The sequence below is a fragment of the Macaca thibetana genome, chromosome 3 (genome assembly GCF_024542745.1).
Source record: "Macaca thibetana thibetana isolate TM-01 chromosome 3, ASM2454274v1, whole genome shotgun sequence".
In the NCBI taxonomy this organism is placed as follows: domain Eukaryota; kingdom Metazoa; phylum Chordata; class Mammalia; order Primates; family Cercopithecidae; genus Macaca; species Macaca thibetana.
This window is the reverse complement of record NC_065580.1, coordinates 99677492-99698821: the sequence shown is the minus strand read 5'-3', so window position 1 is coordinate 99698821 and position 21330 is coordinate 99677492. Positions and strand designations below refer to the sequence as shown.

Here is a 21330-nt window from a genome sequence, read left to right as displayed (position 1 = left end):
TTACAAACAAGAGATAAAGGAGGGGCTGCAGTTGCACTCCTGTGACAGTTACTGAGTGCCTGTACATGCCAGACACTGTGCTAGGCACTGGAGATCCAGCAGTGAACAAAACAAAAATAGCTGCCCATGTGAAGCAGGTATTTTAGTGATACATGATAAAATTATTTTAAAAAGAAAAGCAAGGGAATAAGGTGAAAATTCAGAGTAGTGGTTGCCTTGGAAGGAGGGAATGAAGTATGATGGGGAAGGAAAGAGAGAGGAATACACAGGAAGATACAAGGCTAGGTAATGTTCCTAAATTGGGTGGTGGCTTTCCTAATAATTATGTGGCTATGCTATTACTGATTTTTTTTGTATATATTGCATCTTACCTAAAATGTGTATACATTTTTTTTTTGCATAAAAAAGAACCATTCCTTTAGATGGGAAAGTATAAGCAGTGGTGTTCCTTGGATTGACTGAGCTAATTTAAAATATTGGGACTGCAGAATGCATACTGGAACCTTACACAGAGTAGAGAAGTTCTAAGTTGGCATGATTACACTTCAAGGATTTGAAAGGCTGATGAAGAAGAGCACGGTAAGGTATCTAGGAGACACTTTTCCAGCTATCTTAGAAGATCACGAGTTCTGAGTGGTCACTTATCACCCGAAAGGAACTTGTGGTGCATCTTATTAGAACATGAGTTTTATGAGATCAGGGACTTTTAGGTTTTGTTCACAAATTTTCAAGTTTTTTTCACAGCCATTCACACATTGGATTCTAACAACTAGTATTATTAGCCCATTTTATGGATAAGAAAATAGAAACTCTGAGAGCTATTTGGTGCTGGTGTTTGGACCAGATCCCCAGCTTCCTAGTGCTTGTAACACAATGCCACCCTTGGACTGTGTGGTTCCAATGAACCCACATGAATTCGTGAAACCCAAAAATGGATGCTAAACATAAGTTTCAGAGAGTTAAATTTAAAGCAATAGGAAGAAACACCTATTCGTTCTGTAAGTAGAAAATGGCTGAAACTCATGAATGTAAGAAGGAGCACAAGCTGAAACTGCAGATGGATTCAGACATGTTTACATTAACTCCTGAATGACAGATTTACACTCAGCTATTTATGAAATGTAAGATGTCTGCAGGGCATCTCCTCCCTGAAAGGCTGTTGTGCATTTTTACAAAATACCCTTAGTGCTATTACTTTAGAATACGGAACCAAATAAGTACTGTGGCAATTACTATGTTCTTAAGCCAAATGACATCGTTTAACTCAAAATCATGTCTTACATGTGTAATTGCTTAGGATTTGCTGTGATTCTATTTCTAACCTTAATCTGATATTAATTATTTCAGGAGAGTTTACAAAGCTTCTGTCAATTGCTTTTTCCTCTGAAGAATTCATATTCCAAAAAAAGGCATGTGGATTAGTTTGGCTGCTTAAAGCAAGCATAGGACTCGGGCTCTCCTGAGACCAAAGTTCAATCCTAGGGCATATTAACATCACATAGAAGAAAAACTTCTGTGCCCTGGTCACCGGGAGTACCTTCAACCCTAGGCATTGATCATGAGGCAGATCCAGAGAGGATATTTGGCTAGAGCTAACCAGCCTCCCAACCAGAAATTAACAACTCAAAGGGTACATACTGAAAGAGAGTAGTGTTCTCTGTGTATATGAAAATCAGCAAAAATAGTATTATTTACCAAATAAGCATGGTTTACTGGATCTCACTGTCTCTGAGGACATGCACTGTAAAACAAAATGGCTATTTTTTTTGTAATAAAGATTATCTGAATGAGCAACTTAAATCAATATTAGGCAGCCAAATTATGTGTATTAATATCTACATATCATTAGTATAATCCAAGTGAATTACTTCATTACTAAAAGTAATGCTAGGCCTGACTTTTCGTTTCCCTTGATATTAACTTATATATGATATAAATTTGATTGGAAATAACTTTTGTTTGGAACCTAATCCACTTCCGTTCTCTGTGTATACATATATATACACAAACACATATATATACGTGTGGATGTGTATGTAAACCCACATCCTTCTCCATGGCAGGACATCACAGTACAAAGGCCATGAGACAAGAGTTTTCTACACACAAACACACAGAGAAAAATGTATGCTTTGTTTCCTCAGCTTCTCTTTCTAACTTCATAGCATTGCAGGCTTTCTTTGGAAGGAGGGGTATATATAAATCTAACAGAAATATATGAAGTCTAGAATTATACTGAAGCCCAAACAAAACAAAACACAAAATCTGTCTAAACAAGAATCTGACAAATATCCCAACCTGTTCCTCTTTATAGAACTTCACTTGAAAATCACTGTAAAGACTCAGAAAAATTAAGGACATCTCTCAATGTCTGGGACTAAAACCAAACAGGGACCTGAGAATCAGGGCTGAGCTGCGTTGGTAAGTTTCTGCCTTGGTGAATGGAAGGTAAGTTCTGCCTTGTGAATGGAGGGTAAGTAGACAGGGCTACAGGAGCCACTGAGCAGTGCATCAGCAGGTTTTGTATGGCAGATTCTGTGATCAAGGCTAGAACATTCTCACTGGAGTCATCCAGACCAGAGCTGTCCGATACAAATATAATGTAAGCCACACATGTAATTTCAAATATTCTAGTAGTTACCTTAAACACATTTTTTTTAAAAAACAGGTGAAAGTAATTTTTTAAACATATTATATTTAGCTATTTGGCTTAATACACTTTTTTTTTTTTTTTTTTTTTTTTTTTTTGAGATGGAGTTTCACTCTTGTTGCCCAGGCTGGAATGCAATGGCACGATCTCGGCTCACTACAATCTCTGCCTCCCGGATTCAAGCGATTCTTGTGCCTCAGCCTCCTGAATAGCTGGGATTACAGGTACGCGCCATCATGCCCAGCTACTTTTTGTATTTTTAGTAGAGACTGGGTCTCACCATGATGGTCAAGCTGATTTCAAACTCCTGACCTCAGGTGATCCACCTGCCTCGGCCTCCCAAAGTTCTGAGATTACAGGTGTGAGCCACTGTGCCAGGCCTAGATCCAAAATATTATCACCTAAACATATATTCAATATTTCAAAGGTTATGAATCAGATATTTTTTATTTTTTGGCTTTGTACTAAGGGTTTGAACCCTAGTGTGAATTTTACACTTGTAGCACATCTCAATTCAGACTAGCCGTGTTTCAAGGGCTCAGTAACCACATGTGGCTGTCACACTGGACAGTGCAGGTCTAGGTCTTGAGAATCAGGCCCTTAGAGGTCAATGACAGCCCCCACCCTCTGACAGATGCTGCAGAAGATCTACTGCGACAGCCACGCTCCCTGCTTCCCATTTCTTTGCTGTCCCAACACAGTCTCTTGGGCTTATTCCATGGAAGCAACAACATGTAAGAAAAAGCATTTTACATTGCTAATATGGCATTACGTGAAGTAATAAGTAAGTACTAGGTTTCACTTCCTTGAAAAGGACAATATCCAGCCAGTACTGAGGATGCAGAAGGCAATAATGGGGCCTGATAAAATCCAGGAACTGGGCCTCCGATGAGAAAAGAATTGTATAAGGTTATCACCCAAGTGCTTCTGTGATTCATATTGCCCTATAAGTTGTCAATAAATAACAAATCACCATGTCATAGTCTTTTGGTTATTATCGTTTCTGAATCCAATGGCCTCAACATTCACCTCTTTCTTGACAGTTACTTGACACTTTAAAGATACCTTCCACCTTCCCGTTTTGTTGCACTTGAGGATGGTAACAGAAGTTCAAGGAGAACTGTTTCCTTTTCTTAGAAACTGTCATGTTCCTGCATCTTATTTGCATGCATTTCACCCCAATTAAATGTGCTGAAAATTCCAAAAGCTAACTTTATTTTCTAAAAACCAGTGCAATTGCTTTGCCCCGATGTGGGCTTTTTGTAGAAGTAAAAATCCTTCTAGCTAGCCGCTGATGGCCAGCTTGGTAGAAAAGCTCTTTTAAATAACATGGCTTGTATATGCCACTAGCAACCTCAGTCCACACATTCAGTTTTCCTTACGATGTCTTTAAAGGAGATACAACGGTAAGATCCAAACGTTTTTTGGACATGGGCACTTTTTCCTCTTTGAGGGTGAAATCAGAACTCACTGTGGGTTTATTTGAAAAAGAAATTGAGTTGCCATTAGGGAAACAAGAAATCACTTTTTAAATAAAGCTTGAATCATACCTCAGGACTAGAGAGTTTATAAACATTTTTAATTACCCTCCCCAATATCATCCTCTAGCTGTCATTTCACAGTTTCCCTCAAGGTCATAAAGAAATTACTTTTTTAAAAAGTCAATTTGCAAAATTAGTGAAAGATAACCTAAACAGCACAAGAAGCACACACAGCAATGGGAGAGCACTGGATCAGATTTTCTCTTTTTAGCTTGTTGATTTTACATTAGTTTTGTCTCTGTCTTAGAGAATTTCCTGTAAAAAAAATGATAAAAATGTTTTGTATCTGTGTAGTCCAATATGGTAGCCACTGGCCATGTGTGCTATTGAGCACTAGAAGGGTGCCTAGGGTTATTTGGGAACTGAATATTTTTACATTTAAATTTAAATAGCCACATGTGACTAGTAGTTACCATACTGGACAACACAGCTATACACAGTTAGGGCAGACCTAGGCCACTTAAATCTTTGTGCCTTTATGGGCACAACAGCCTGGAGATCTGAGGTCCATTTAAAACATAAAGCACTTTATGACTTCTTTTTTGAAAGTATTAAGTAATTAAATAGAGCAGCCTCTATGAGGCCAGAAAGAAAAAAAAAAGTCTACAAGAAATTCTCTAAGGATGATGCTACTCTTTAGGATGAGCCAGGAAGTGGGTGCGGGGAGCATTAATGTCACAGGAGCTTGGGTCCTAGATGACAGTTCCAGCTCTAGCTCTGCTGTCAAGTAACTGAGTGGCATGAGATCGTTTCTGAGTTCCTTGGGCTCTGATTTTCTTATACAATGTGGAATCTGTTAAACAACTACCAAGGTTCCTCCTTGTTCTTAATCTAGTCAGTCCAGCTCTTATTTCCTAGGACATTAAAATATTGGTTGATTGAAAATAATACTTTACACTGCACTACAAATAGGCTGAGGTTGAGTGATTTTGACAGGCCAAATTGTTGAAGCAAGGGAATGCTACAATTAGTTCATACTATACAGACTAGATTCAGATTAGTCTCACAAAGGTGTATGATTAATTATAAATGAGGAGAAAGGCAGGTTATTTGCACAAGCAGCTAGTGGCTGGCTCTCCCAGAAAGCACAGCTGAAAGGTTTGTGGCCAGTGGATGATATACTCATCCCAATTCTTCAGCTTCAGGTCCCAGAGAGCCACCTAGGTCCCATTGCAGAGCACACTACCTATAGGGCCGGCCCATCTCTAACTGCCATTTCCTCTAGCCATGGAGACTTTAAATAAACCTCTGCATTTATTTGTAGCTTGGAGACACATCGTTGTGTTCTGTCACACCAACTAGCCTGCGCCAGAGACACAGGTATCCATCTTGACCCCCTAACCTGAATCCATGTGAGAGACAGAATACCAGCTTCCTTCCCCATGGGCCAAAGGGAAGGAAAAGCAGGAAGGTGCCTAGAGGATTTGCAAACTATGAACAGTAAAGAAAATCAAATGTGGGATTGATGAAAACATCTCTAAATAGAAATCTGACCAACAACAGATGAGAGAAGAAAAAGAGACAAAATAAGGAAGGAAGGAAGGAAGGAAGGAAGGAAGGAAGGAAGGAAGGAAGGAAGGAAGGAAAGGGGAGGAGGGAGGGGGAGGGAGGGAGGAAGGAGGGGAAGGAAGGAAGGAAGGAAGGAAGGAAGGAAGGAAGGAAGGAAGGAAGGGGAAGAAGGTGGGTAGAGGGAGCAGGGAGGGAAGGTAGGGAGGGAAGAAAAGAGGGAGAGGGGAGGGGAAGAATGGAGAAAGAAAGGAAAGAAAGTAGAGAGGGAGGGAGGGGGAAAAAGCCATTTTGTTTTGAAAATTAAATGACATATTTCAGAAGCCATGAAATGAGAATACATACATTCATAAAAGATAAATGATCGGTGGGTGATAGGGGATGCTATTAATCATATGTCTGTCTATCACTAGGTTCATGTCTTTTTGTCTGCATTTGCCTTGACCGGAATCTTGATCTTCTGGCAGAAAACTCTTCCAAAGCATTTCTATGTGACACCGCTCATGTATAGGTGTTCCAAACCAAATGTCCACTTATTTTCACCATTGTGCAAAAATGGGAGACCCTGCCCAGCAGCAGATGGCCCTCAGCAGGGCTGACACTCAGGCCAGGCCCCAAGTGGCAGCTCTCAGAACATACTGTCCAGCTAAACCCTGCACAGACTGGCCATGGAAAATACCTGGTGTTCACATTCCCCCAAAAGTTAGGCAAATGACAGGGTCACCCAGTGCACTTCATGGCATTAGTGGGGAGAACCAGCGTTTCAGCACAAGTTCACAAATCGTTGGGTCCCCCTTGTCAAACACTGCAAATATGTAGCATGCTAAGAAAAATCTCCTTACCTCTCAGACTCTATCACTCGGTTCATCTGAGTTGCTACAGTGGAAAATAAAATCTAGTAAGTTAAAATGAGGTGTGGAATGCTCAGGAGAAAAACAACAAGGACTAGTACTCCTCATCTGAGTGAATAATTTCTCTCACAGAGTTAATTTTAGCTTTGCAAGTGTTTTATTTGAGATCATATTTTAAATCGGAATTTGTGCATGTGTGATTTAAAATAAAAAAGGCAATCAAGTCTTTCTGCCAATCTAGGCGATGTGAAATTTAATTATTGAGCAGTTATCATTAAAACAATGCAAAGCAATTTTTTACACATAATTGAATATTCCAGAAGAAAATTTCTGAAAAATCCAAAAGTCCAAAAGAAAACTTCTCAGTGAGAATGTCTGTTTCAATAAAATACCCTGTTTTGTAGTATTGGATGCAGAGAATTTCTAGTTAGACATACATAAGTCTTGCCAGAATTACTATAGTTCAGTTTTGCCGTCTGCATCTAGGAATACGGAAGACTTACCTATGTTACTGGTTATGAATCCCCAATAATGAGTAATGAAAATTCCTATTTATTGTTTCTACATCAACACCAGTGTGACAGCAGAAAACAGCATGATTTACCTGGCCCACATTACTGTTGTATAGAATCTAAAGAAATGAATACCTCAATCCATTCAGGAATGTTCTTTTCCCAATTAAGGTTTTGAGGACTGCACCTAATACTGACTTTTTACCTTTTTCTGTTTGCATTTTAATTTTAAAAGTCTGTGTCAATTTTATTTTGATAATACAGTGTGTTTATGTTTCCAGATCTTAACTTCTTATCCTTGGGGTTCCTTTAATATTTAATGTTTTACCTTTTTCAGTTACTGAGAACATCTCATATCTTCTTTATTTATTGACTTGCTTGGGTTGATTTTTTTCTTGACTGTGAAATTATCCATTTGGCAATCATATTGCTAATATGCAAAAAGTTCTTATTTCAATTATAAAAGCAAACGTAACCCATGATTATTAAGAAGACTGTTTTGCAAATTGGCTGTTGTTTATTTCAGAATATAATAAAGTACCACAGGCTAAATTAGAAGCTTAAGGATAAGAACTTTTCTTTTTTGCAATTTAAAATAATAAAGGTAATCAAAGCTTCCTGCCAATCCAGGTGATTGTGAAATTTAATTACCAGTGGTTATCATTAAAACAAAGATAAAGCAATTTCTTTTACACATAATTGAATATTCCAGAAGAAAATTCGTGAAGAGTTCTCAGAAAATGTATTTTAAAATTAATTGTAACCTGATTATTTCATTTGTTATGTCTCAGTTGGTACCGTAAAATAAATGACACATTTGGGTGACGTAGCTCAACAGCAGCTAGTGAGAGCAAATTCTCAGGAAAATCAGGTAACTTTGACCTAATGCTGAGCAAATTATTAGATCTTAACTCTGCAAACACAAACATACTTAAATCTCCCGCTGCTATTCCTCTATGAGAGGTATAACCCATGTTGACTTCACCTCTGTCTATGCTGGACACTACAGAATCAACTGTTCCTTTTTCAGTGCTCAATTGCCCAAATGTCCTACGGCTTCCAGAGCTGTTCCATCAAACCCACTGCTACCTGAACAGAAAGAAAACCTCCTACATCAGCAGCAGCAATGAGTGAGCTGGCAGCTCTGTGCACGATGCTGCTTATGGGCCTGTAAGCATAACTTTCCCAAGTGCAAAAGGATCAACGGCCCCAAGAAAGAAAGTCAAAATAAGGCCATGAACTTACCCATCTCCAGGCCTTTGCCTAAGTTCTTCTCTCTTCCTGAAATGTCTTTTTCTCCATCTGTTTTCTGGAAAAATTCGACTCAGCTTTCAAGGCCCAACTCGTATGACATTCCCACTGACCCCTCTAATTTGACTAAGTCAATCCCTCTCCTCTGCACCCTCCTCCACAGAATTTGTTTTATCAAACTGGAGTAGAGGTTGCTATTTGCATGTTTGTCTCGGCTGCTGGATCATAAGGGAAAAGGATCTTGACTCATCCTTCCATGCCAAACACTCGGGACTATGCCTGAAACCTGAAAGACACTCGCATGTTTATTTAATGAAGCCCAAAATTCAAGATCAAATTTAACATGTGATGAAAGAAGTGGATTGTATGTGTGTTGGATTCATGTCTGCACCTAAATTCTGAGCCCATGAATGCCTTCTTTTTCATTCCTCGAAGAAGTAAAATTTATTCACATTAAGCATTTATTAAATGCTAGGCCCTGTGCTAAATACTCTACATACATTATGTCATTCAATCCCCAAGACACTCTATGAAGTAGGTCTTATCATCAGTATCAGCCTCATTTACAAATGAGGAAATTGAGGCTTGGAGAAGTTAAGTAACGCACTTCAAGATACCGGGCTGGTTGGTGATGAAGCCAGAATTAAAAGACAATACTCCCAGAACTTCAGAGCCAGAAGGAAGCCTATAATTATCTTTCCCCCTTAGCCTTCTTGAAGCTGAGGTTTGTAACTTACTGCCTGGCACATAGTAGGCCCTTGAAAATAGTGATTAATAGACTGATGGAGTGCCCTAATTTCTCAGGTTCTGGCCTTCGCCTGAGAGAGCCCAGCTGCCACCACAAATAGGCTCTATTCTTTCTGCCCAACACCTCTCACAGGTGTGAATTGCTTGTGTCATCTGAATTATTCATGATCCACACAATGGTAAGTGTGCTTAAAAAGAGAACTACAATGCTGTATTTTTCAAGACAAAGTGCCTGATTAATTGGGGAATTAGGCAGTATAAACTCATGGGCTAGGTTGATTCATGCCAAACAATACATCCATGCCCACTTTTTGAATTTCAGTTTTTACATAATTTCCCAGTTTCCCTTAGGATTAAAAATACGGGTAAATAAAGCAGGAAAAAGAACGATCATGGGCATCTCTATCCTATCTGAAAGCAATTAACATCATCTAAATCCCATACTGTGTTGTTTCAAACCAATGTATTCTTCCGAAGGCTGTTAGGATTTTCAATCAGGCTTCTTAAGCTACATCAAGATCTGGAAATTCAGATGCCACAGCAGCTGTAATTCATGCCACCAGTAAATCATGTGACACCACCACCTCCTTGTCCTTTCTCCTTTCGTCTTTTCTTTTGCCCCACCAGTTCATTTTCTAGTGGGCAGTTTTCTGAGAGGAATAACCATATGCTAATAGAAAGCCAACACCACTGTATTTTCAATTCAATGTTAGTCAACCAAAATGAATTGAAAAACAGCAGCAGTGGTTTGAGGGTACTAAAAATAAACTGTAGCATTTGCTGAGTTCTCAGAATTAAAACCACGGCGGTCAACTTGTTGCTGCTCTTAATAAGATATGACTTCTGCCTCATTGGCTGCTACTACTAGAAACTTGAACTATGTCACACACCTAACAACGACGTGTTTTCGATTAGTTGGCAGTGATCGAGAAAGGAAGTGCCATTTCCCAGGAACTAAACCTGCCAAGAAAGATAACAGATGGCTTTCAAGTGATCACCTTGTACCACATCACAATTGCACCTTAGTCAAATTCACCTTGCATTTATGATTTAGTGAGTTACACATCGAAAGCTGTGGTTGCCTTTATGCCCTGCTTGCTCTCCAATGCCTCCAAAAAGGTGTTTATTCCTTTGAGTTTAATTTGTGAATAATAATAAAAACAGCCCAATGGGACTTAATACAATATTAATATATTGAACACTTCCATTAGGACTTCATGACCTTCTTGACCCTTAAATACCGTATACTACACTAAATGTCTTATCAGCTGTCCTTTTGGGTTTGTCATTAAAGTTTTCAATGACCAGAGAGGTAGAGGAATTCTATCTAATGCATCATTCTGATTAGAAACCTGTCATACTCAGAAACCAGTGGGTCTGCTTCTATTGATTCCTACTCCTTCAGATTCATTAGCAATTTTTTTCTCTTCAATTAGACCCGAGGATCAACCATAGAAAAGCTGAAAGAAGCCTTCCCTTTGCTCAACCTTACTTAAAAGGAATAAAAAAATGTATGCCTTGCTGGTGAAATTACAGACAGTATTATTAGAAAATGTCTAAGGAGTCTCTCTCTCTCTCTCTCTCTCTCTCTCTCACACACACACACACACACACACACACACACACAACTTGTAAATATGCCAAGAGTCAGAGGCTGGGCTCGACCTCCCTTCCCCTAACCCACTTCAATCAGGATCAGAAAGACACATCTCTTCATCGCTGCTGTCTCAAACCCATGCCCAAGCGAGTGTCTCCACAGAGCTAATTTCTGAAACAAACAAAGAAAATCAAGTCTGCGAGGAACGAGGGTTTGCTCCCCTCTGCTCCGGATTTGGGTGTCCAGGGTAGCGGACGAGGCACGGCAAACAGGTCGGGGCGCTCAGCTTGACCCCAACCTTCTCCGCCCCGCCAGCCCCCGCTCCAGCTGCGCCAGAAAGTGCGAGCCTGCCCGCTCCTTTCGCTTTTCGCCCGCTGCACCCCAAGCCCGAGAACACCCGCGTCCGCACACTAAGGGCACCACCGCTCTCCCACCTCTGCGCTGTCAGATGTCAGGCGCGGAGGTGCTCTGGGCACCGAGGTGCTAGCGAACCAAACAAGTGTCACCCCAGACGCCTGCCCCCACTCCAAGAGAGCGGGCGGGACGGCCACAGGTAGGCTCTGTCCATCCCAGGGTGCGGAGCGAGGGCAGGGGGCGAGACCCGGCGCGGCAGCCGCGCCCGACGGGCTGAAACTCACCGGAGGACACCGAAGAGCCGGACAGGCTGGAGTTGCTGGACGCTGCCATCTCCGCGCGCCCCTCGCGTCGCTGCTCGCTCAGCCCCGGTGCGGGCGCCGCAGCCGCTGCCCTCGCCCGGCCGCTCGCAGCCTCCGCGGCCCCCAGCCCATGGCAAAGTCCTGGGGACGCGCAGAAAGCACCAGCCTCCGGACTCTGCCTGCACTTCCTGCTCCACCAGATGACGCGCTGCCGCCGCCGCTATTTATTTGTGGTTTCCGTCCCGCTCCGCGCCTTTGCACGCTTTTCTCCGGGTGTCAGGGGGTAGGTGGGAGCAGAGGGAGGCCGAGGGGCGGCCGGGACGGGCGGATCTCGGCTCCCGCCGAGCCCCTCTGCCGGCCGCGCTACCCTGTGCGCGACTAGGACCAGGGCGTCCCGGCGGCCCCGAGCCGCCCCGCCAGCTCCAGCACCCTCTCCTGGGCTCCCGCCTCTCCGGCCGCACTTCGAGTAGCCCGGGCAGAGGCGGCGGGAGACGGACAGACAGAGCGACCTCCCCCTCTCCCTCCGCCCCAACTCCGCTCGCGCACACACAAAGGAAGGAGAGGAGACGCGGGCGCACGGGGGCTGGTTCGGCTACCGCCGGCTTGACAGCTCCCGCCAGTGGGGCTGGAGGGGGAGGCTGTGAACTGCTGGACACGGGGAGGCGAGACGGGGGACCGGGTCCCCGGGGTGCTGGGGAGGCCGGCGCGGGGCGCGGGGCGCGGGGCGAGCGCGGCTGCGGCGCGCAGCGCTGCTCGTAGGGTTTGAAGGGGATGGGGAGGGAGGGTGTGGGGGAAGGTGGTGGGGCTCGCCGCGCCCCGCTGGGCTCTGGAGCAGCGAGACAGTGGGGGTGGGGGATCCAGAGGGCGAAGGCGGGATCACTAGGGCCACGGTGCTAGGCAGAAGGGAACCTGGGATGACAGAGCCACTGTGGAGCGCTCCTTCCACTCCCCTCCAAATTATCCTTTGTTGCTCTGGAACTGACGGCCCCTGCCCTGCAAGAAGGTGCGTTTCCTAAAACACCCGGGAAGCCAACCCAGCTACACTTAAGTAACCCAGCCACGGACAGCGCCCGACGCGTCCATGGGCCTCTGAGGTTGGCCTTCAAAGAAATAGAGCCGTCCAAACGTGTCATCAGGCCCACACAAAGCCGGGCGTCAAAGAGAAAAAGGTTCTCCTACTGTGCCTTGCAAAAAAGATTCTCACAAAAGACTTGACTTAGCAGCAAGTCCGACTGTGCCCTTTCAGGATAGGAAATGCTCAGGTGTGTGACAGAAAGAGACTCGAGGACAAGGTGTGCCCCTTCCCCCTGTATTTAAACCTAAATTAATTTCACTGGGAGGAAATATCATGCAGATTTTTTTTAAATCTGTTTCACGCTCCCAGCGGGCTAATCTGTTCTTTCAATCCTAAAGCAACAGAAAACTGTGAAATTTGAAGAGAAATTGTTAGATCAAAGGGAAAAGCAAGCATTAAAGGAATGAAAATACTCTCATTATATAGCAAAAATGGAAAGTGTTCACATTGGGGTAGTTCAACTTTTTAAAACATGGTTAAAAGAACATAGTCAATTTAAAAATTATCAGGAGTGACACAGAACAGCAGCTAGGCCCTGGGGATTCACATCAACCAAGCACCTAACATACAGTGAATAATGAATGTTAAATAATCACAGTACGCACCCACGTCACATTTTCTAGTTGATTAGAACTTAAAAAAAAAAAAAAAGTCCCTCCAGGATGCTATCCCAGTGTGTCTTCCCATTAAGGTCCATTTTTTAAAAATACAGCTTGCTAACTGTTAAAGGCGTGTCAGCACTCTTCAGTCACGTCGGACTGTGTCTTCCTGACCCTCAACTGTATGGACCTTGAAACAGCCCTGGCTGGTCTAAGGAGACCCAAGCACCCCCGCTTTCCCAGCCCCCCACCACTATCCTTCTTTATTTTGTGGACTGCATGAAATCATGCATTTCCTAATCTGGAGGCTTCAGGGACACGTGACCCATCACACACTTGGCTTGTGGATTAGATCAGAAGGAACTTACTGTTTCCCCAGAGTTCTTCTAGTAGAAAACAGCACTTACTTGTTTGACTAGTAATTTATGTATCCCTCCAGGTCTTTAGATGGTGGACTATCTGACTTGGCTATGTTGCCTGGTCGAATTGTTACCATCTGGGCTTCGAAGACAACTGGGTTCAAACTCTGGCTCTGTTACTTAGCTGCAACCTTGAGCAAATTACTTAGACCTACTGAGCCTCAGTTTCTCCACCTTCCTCAAAAATCTGATAACACAGGATGCTGTGAAGATTAAATAAGACGCTATGTGGAAAGCTGCAGTGTACCTGGCATGATGTTTGTGTTCCAAAGTGATTGTAAGTTGCTCACTTTAAGGAAGGAATGTATAGTTTGAACAATTTTTGCTTTCTTCATTGCATCTGGAGATAACTAATCAACTGTGACCTGTTCTACTAGGGGGAAATGTCTTATCTTCAACCTATAGCTTATATTTCTTGTCCCAAATTGTGCAATAGGGTAGCAGGTTTCATTATTCATCTCGAAATTTCACAAAAGGACAACAGATTCTGTTTCTGCAGTTTGGATACTCATATTTGCCTTCATAGAGTTTTAACTGGAGAAAGTAAAGCATGACTCTGTGAGGCAGATTATTTTTATTGTCCTAAATTGACAGACGAAGGAACAGGGGAGTATTTGCTGTGAAGGCACCACCTGAAGGCCACCCTGTGCTGTACAGAAGTAGAAAAAAGCTGAGACTCATGTTTTCCTGGATCCTGGGGCCAGAAGAGGGATACAAGGCCAACAAACATGCTTGCTGAACAGAGATGTGCTGATCGGGGAGGTCCAGTCTGTCGGTAGGAGATGAGCTATTACTTTGACATCCATTATTTTGAACACCAAACAGAAAGCTCCAGGTTCAGAACTAAAATCTGAAAGTTGATTGATCATCTGGATTGATAAAGCCATAACCAATGGAGAAAACTGAATATGAATAATAATTCACTATCATCCTTCTTAGATTCGGGAGCCTAAAGGCTGGCTGCTCCTTGCAAAAATGTCTAGTATCAGTAAGTTATCAGGACATGCTGGAAATAAAATGCTAATGTCCCTCTTTGGTAGCCTCAGGCACCTGTTTGTGGACCTTCTAAAGTATTTCTCCAAATGAAACAATGAAAAAGTTATCATCTATTTTATTCATTTATGTATTGCCTTAATTCTAGGTAATACCTATTTGCCAGTGGAAAAGAGAAATCTTAGGTGTTTGGAAAGTAGAATTTTTAAAGACATTTCCACCTTTTGTCTCCAAATATTAAAAGACTTATGGGATAAAAGGAGTCGTGTGGATAATGTGGTCTTCTTAAGAATAGAAATTATCGTTTTGTTTTAACTTAGCTTTCATCTGGCATTCAAAGCCTTCCAAACTTACCATTCCAATCTAATCTCTGTTCCCCCCTTTCACAAATGCAACCCTCTTTCACAGTGGCCTATGCCCTTGGGGCTAGCAGCACTGGATTCTGCCATTCCTTCCTGCTTCCCATCCTTTTAGTATGCTTCCCATACTAAAAGAGTTCAACTAGAATGCACCTTCTCTGGAAAGTCTTCCCTGATTCCCAAGGCAGAAAATAGCTCTTCTTCTGTTAGATTTCTCTAGCCCATCTACTGTACCTCTCAATGTGCAGATCTCGTGCTCTCATTTTAATGGTACTTTTGGTATATATTTCATTTCCTTAGTCCATTAATAGTGGACTTGGCATGGTGGCTCATGCCTATAATCCCAGTGACTCAGTAAGTTGAGGTGGGAGGATCCCTTCCCTTGAGGCCAGGAGTTTGAGACCATCCTGAGCAACATGAGACCTCATCTCTAAAAACATAAAAAATAAATTAGCCAGGCGTTGTAGTAAACCTGTAGTCCTAGCTACTTGGGAGGCTGAGCGGGGAGAATTACTTGAGTCCAGGAGTGCAAGGATGCAGTGAGCTATGATGACGCCACTGCACCCCAGCCTGGGAGACAGAGTGAGGCCCTGTCTCAAAAAAAAAAAAAAAAAAAAAAAGCATGGTGGGAGCAGGATCCTTGTTTGCCCAGCCCCTGTATTGTCTACCATACTTTGCATACAATAGGTGCTCAGTGGATGTTGTTCAATAGTTTACTCTTGAATAAATGAGCAAATTAAGGACATCTGTAAATGGTTCTCTTGTATGCCAGTACTTTCCACATTAGTAGCTGTGACTACTGAGCTACAAGACATTGAGTAACACATTGGCAGCAAAAAAAGAACTTGATGGTCATTTAAGGATACTACCTTTGCTGTGAACAAAAAAGACTGAAACGGTGAAACATAAGAATAAAATTTTGGGCTGGGCGCGGTGGCTCAAGCCTGTAATCCCAGCACTTTGGGAGGCCGAGACGGGCGGATCACGAGGTCAGGAGATCAAGACCATCCTGGCTGACACGGTGAAACCCCGTCTCTACTAAAAAATACAAAAAAAAAAAAAAACTAGCCGGGCGAGGTGGCGGGCGCCTGTAGTCCCAGCTACTCAGGAGGCTGAGGCAGGAGAATGGCATGAACCCGGGAGGCAGAGCTTGCAGTGAGCCGAGATCTGGCCACTGCACTCCAGCCTGGGCGGCAGAGCGAGACTCCATCTCAAAAAAAAAAAAAAAAAAGAATAAAATTTTGATGGAGTAAATATTTGCAATCCCCACCCCACCCTCCATCACCGGCTGTTACAACTCACATGATTTATTGTTTGCAGGGTAGCTCTTACTGTGGTGTAATTTGTTTATTTTGTTTCACCATTCTTTTGAAGTTTAAAAGCAGACAAGAAAGCACTGCAGGGTGAGTGTGGCTGTGCTCCCTCACTGCAGGCACTCTGGGGTGTTGCTTAGTGAAGGTCATTCCCTTTCCCTGTGCTAAACACGGAATGAAATACCGTATTCCTTGCTTTCAAGATTAATCTAGTGGTCGGCATTCACAGGAGAATAGCGGGGCTATTCGTCAACTAGCTTTAAATATTTTATGGCAAATACTCAACCATACCCTGAAAGTGGTCCTTTTGCCATCAATTTCTCAACATCAATATGCTCTTTTGCTGTAGTGAGAAATATTTCGCTCTGTAGTTTAAGCCTTATTTCAAATACAAAGACACCTAGTCCTGAGAAAGAGAACGCATTGGCTCTTCTGAGGCAGGCGTCACTAGGGGCAGGAGCTGAGAAACCCGCTGTTTCCTTAGGAGGTGCACAGACGGCCCAGGATGGCTTAGTGAGCAGGCAGCTCAGACGCCGCAGGTAGCGGCCCTGCCTCTGAACAAAGAGGAGTCCACACCTGGAGTGCAGACAAAGGGAGGCCGCCTCTGCTACCCAATTCCCAGTTCACATCGCCTGCTGCTGGGGACCCCTAGTGGCGGCACACGACGCAGGCACAGGTATTCCTGCATCGTCTTTCTCACGGAGCTGCAGCGGGGCTCAGGGGTATTGCCTGGAGTATCCTATTTGGCCACTTAGCTTGGGCGGATCAGATCGGCACATGCAGACACTTAAGGCATGCCATCAGCTACAATCTCTTTGACTGGAAAGACAGAGAGGGAGAAGGGCAGTGTGGGGGGGAAGGGCAGAGAGAGAGAGAGAGAGAGAGAGAGAAGAGAGAGAGAGAGAGTTTTTCTTTCTGTTTGAAGAGAAAAACAGGATAGCATTCAGAAACTAATTGAATATGTTTTCTTCTGCATGTTGCACTCTCTGGCTTTGTTCCCTGACATTTTAGATTACAAACATCTTTTCTGTCCTCAATGTCCTAAGAGAAATCTAGGATAAACTGAAGCGAAGCCAGCTGTAAGCCTGCTCTGGGCAAAAGCACGGAGTGAGTTTGTTTTTCTTGTCTTCTGGGGGGGGTGGGGGGTTCCTAGGCCTTATACTCTTTTTCTATGAAAATTTGCTTTCATAACGGTATATATTTATTCTCGGCTACCTGTCCGTTTATTCAAGCATTCATTAATTCACTCAGTCATGTTGACTAAGCACTCATTATGTGCCAGGGAGTATAGGAGGCTGGGGAATAAAGATATGAGGGAAACTGGCTGGGCGCGGTGGCTCATGCCTGTAATCCTAGCACTTTGGGAGGCTGAGGTGGGCAGATCATTTGAGGTCAGGAGTTCGAGACCAGCCTGGCCAACATGATGAAACCCCATCTCTACTAAAAATATAAAAATTAGCCAGGCATGATGGTGTGCGCCTGTAATCTCAGCTACTGGGGAGGCTGAGAATCGCTTGAACCCGGGAGGCGGAGGTTGCAATGAGCTGAGATTGCGCCACTGCACTCCAGCCTGGTGACAGAGCAAGACTCTATCTCAAAAAAAAAAAAAAAAAAAGACATGAGGGAAAACTATACCCTTGCTGTGAGGGATCCTACAAAACAACCTCGACTCCTTCCTGTGACATTTACATTTCAGCTGGGACAAAGTTTTAAAATAGCTATAGAAATTATTTCTGTTTGGGAATTATAGGTATTGTCCATGCTGGTGACGACTTTCTTTTCAGCAGTTTTGTTGTTGTTGCTTTTAACAAAACGTCCAAAATCAAGCCTCAAAGCCTATTTCTAGACAGTTCCTTTTTTCTCATCCACAGTTTTAGCTTGTCAGCCCAGGGAACAGAGCAGATACTGTACTCTGAATGTCCTCTGCCTTCACTCCCCAAGAAAATCTGAATCAATATTTTCATTTCTTTCCCTGTAGCAGCTATACGTTCAATAACAAAACAGAAATCCTCTTAAAAAAAAAAAGGGAGAGTAAATGGGCATTGAAGGAAAGCTAACAGACACAATATCTGAGCCAATCTTCTGATACAGAAAACGTATTTTGGTCTTTTACAAATATTCCAGATTGTCTGTAAAACAGAGCATGTAAAAATGATTCCAGCAAAGTTTAATATGTACGTATGGAGTCAAAAAGACCTGGGCTTCAATCCTAGCTCGTCATTTATTAGCTGTGTGACCCTGAGCAAATTATTTAATCTTTCATTCTTGATCTCTGAAATGGGTTAATAACCCCTATTTACAGACTTGGTGATGATCGAATGAAGTGATAGATGTAATCCAGTGTCTAAAGCATAGAAGTCCAGTTAGGAATTCTAGGTGGCCTTTGTTCCTTAGAGCAAAGTATAGCGTGCTCACATCTGCTTCTCTGGAGTAATCTGTGAGAATTATGGTCTGATGCAAAAGTAATTTTCATCTCTCCCTATCACCTCCATGTTACATCACCTCTATGCGAGTATATTAAGACATATGAGCCAGGCCTGGGCTTTGAAGATAAATCTGAGTTCAAATCCTAATTTAGCTACAGACAGTTTGGTGACTTTGGACAAATAATCTTTCATATTCTCAGTCTCCTCATCAGGTAAAATGGAGACAATAATATACTTCATATTTATGTAAATGAATGTATGCCCAACAGTAATGTTATTAGCACTCAATTATATTCTGCACAGCAGGTAGTTTTTAACTGTGTTGATTCCTGGGGAGAAAGTGGATGTTGACAATACATCAGGATCTTTTTTTATTTTGTATTTTTATTTTTTGAGAGGGAGTCTTGCTCTTGTTGCCCAGGCAGGAGTACAATGGTGCAATCTCAGCTCCTGCCTCCCAGGTTCAAGTGATTCTCCTGCCTCAGCCTCCCAAGTAGCTGGGATTACAGGTGGGATTACACCACCACACCTGGCTAATTTTTGTATTTTTAGTAGAGACAGGGTTTCTCCATGTTGGCCAGGCTGGTCTGGAACTCCTGACCTCAGGTGATCCGCCCACCTCGGCCTCCCAAAGTGCGGGGATTACAGGTGTGAGCCACCGGGCCTGGCCATACATCAGAATCTTTAGGAAGTGGCATGTATAATATAAAAGAGCATACTCAAGTTCTCTCTTTCTCTCTCAAGTTCTCTCTGTCACACACACACACATACACATACACACACACATACCCCACCAGATGATAATGTCTTACATCTGGACATATCCCTATCCCGTCCCATTGGGTGAGAAACCTGGTGGAATTTCAAAGTAGATTTCAATAAAAGTATAGACAGATTACTTAAGCTCTCTGCCAAATTTGGCCCCTATAAGATGAAGGAGTAGAAACCAACATTTCATGACCACTGCTACTGCCGCAACTATTATGACCACTCTCACGATGTTTTCTGCCATTAGTGACATAGAAAAGCCACTCTCCTTAAATAATCATTTACTGTGTGCCAGGATCATGCTGAGCACTTTGTAAACGTTATCATATACCCATAACAATTGTGAAGTGAGAATTGTTATACTCATTTTCCATTTGGGGAAACTGAGGCTAGAAAACTTATATAATATCTTAATTAAAATGCTGAACAACTCTAGCTATAGATATTATCATCCCTGTTCTTTTTAGTTAAGAAAACAAAAAATTAGAGAGGGTAAGTAATTTATCAAGGTTACAGGCATTAATTTGAACACACCTTTGGCTGATTCATTCCAATATACAATGAAAAAAAAAAAACCTTACCCTTTTTTGCTTGAATACTCATGTTTTTATTTTTATTTTTCCTTCCTTCTCTCTCCTTCCCTCCCTTCTTTCCTTCCTTCCTTCCTTCTCTCTCTCTCCTTCCCTCTCTCCCTCTCTCCCTCTCTCCCTTCCTCCCTTCCCTTGCCTTCCCTTCCCTTCCCTCTCTGTCACGCAGGCTGGAATACAGTGACGCAATCACAGCTCACTGCTGCAGCCTCAACCTCCTGGGCTTAATCAATCCTCCCACCTCAGCCTCCCAAGCAGCTGGGACTACAGGCACGTGGCTGTTTTTTAAAATTTTTAGTGGAGACAGGGTTTTGCAATGTTGTCCAGGCTTGTCTCAGACTCCTGGGCCCAAGTAATCTACCCACCTTGGCCTCCCAAAGTGCTGGTACAGGCATGAGCGGCCGGGCATGGCCTACTTACGTCTTTCAATTTGAACCTAGGATGATACTGTCATTTTTCTTTGCCTAAAACATAAACTTTGGGGTAGGCCAGGTTCCAGGGAGCTCATAGGACTTGTACTCCTGACCCCAAGGGCCCTGGCAGGGACAGGCATAGTATAGGGAGACGAAGAAGTCATTTGCCCGAATGCAGGGAAGGGATCAAAATTATTCCCTAATCAAAAACCCCATCCTGTTCAACTTCCGGTTGCTCAGAGTTCCATAGTGAGAACTTTACTTCTTAAACTTACTGAAACAATACAGTGAGCATCTGCTATAATTTAATCACCTCTGGGGAACTGAAGGAATTAAATAAAATAACGACTTTCACATGGGTGAGTTTCCCTATCCCCAAAAGCTGAATTTAATTCCAAGGGGGACCAACACATAGGACAGGGCTGCACAACCTTTAATATAACTACATATTGGTCTTGCTAAAACACAGATTCACATCCAGCAGTTCTAGGGCAGGCCCCTGAATTTCTAACAAGCTTGGAGGTGATGTGAATAATTTTGAGTAATAAAGGTCCTAGGGCGATGGTTTGCAACTTGGGGTATACATGAGAATCACTCAGAAGGCTTTTAGAAATCCCAGTGCCCAGATCACACTCCAGAATAAACAAATCAGAATCTGAGGGTGGCAGAAGGTAGAAAACAAACATCAGCCTTTGTTTTTTATAATTCCCAGGTGATTTTGATATGCTGCTAAGGTTTGATAAGAAAGATGGGATTCAGAGAACAGATTATATTGTTGAAGAGTTTGGCTGGAAATGGTAAACGCTAATGTTGCTCCATGATTTTGCCAGGATTGTCTCTGGTCATGAAGGAAAGAGAAGGAATCAGATTCTTATCAAGATCATGTAACCACAGACATCATGATATGAGAAAATAGAATAAAATCTAACATTAGCATGAAATTTTCTCAGTCAATGTGGGGCAATTCTTCTTCAAATTTTGGTCCATATTATGATCTTTAAAATATACTTCTCAATGAATAAGCGTAAACAATAGGCACTTACTTTAGGATCACTCCCACAAGAACA

General features: G+C 42.8%; 2 protein-coding genes across 3 annotated transcripts in view; one reads left to right on the top strand and one right to left on the bottom strand.

Moving 5' to 3' along the window:
- The window catches only part of CHN2 (chimerin 2), a 318403-nt gene extending 305297 nt beyond the window's left edge, over nucleotides 1-13106 (bottom strand). The window contains exon 1 of the mRNA XM_050783197.1: nucleotides 11294-13106. Within this exon, the coding sequence (XP_050639154.1) occupies nucleotides 11294-11342 (49 nt within the window). The 5' untranslated portion in view covers nucleotides 11343-13106. The remainder of the gene's footprint in view (nucleotides 1-11293) is intronic.
- The window catches only part of CPVL (carboxypeptidase vitellogenic like), a 205656-nt gene continuing 195145 nt past the window's right edge, over nucleotides 10820-21330 (top strand). Inside the window, exon 1 of one of the 2 annotated variants that reach the window (XM_050783202.1) lies at nucleotides 10820-11208. The gene's annotated coding sequence lies outside the window, so the exon portion shown is untranslated. Of the gene's footprint in view, nucleotides 11209-15988; nucleotides 16746-21330 lie in introns of those variants that run through there. The other variant, XM_050783200.1, reaches the window with a different exon arrangement.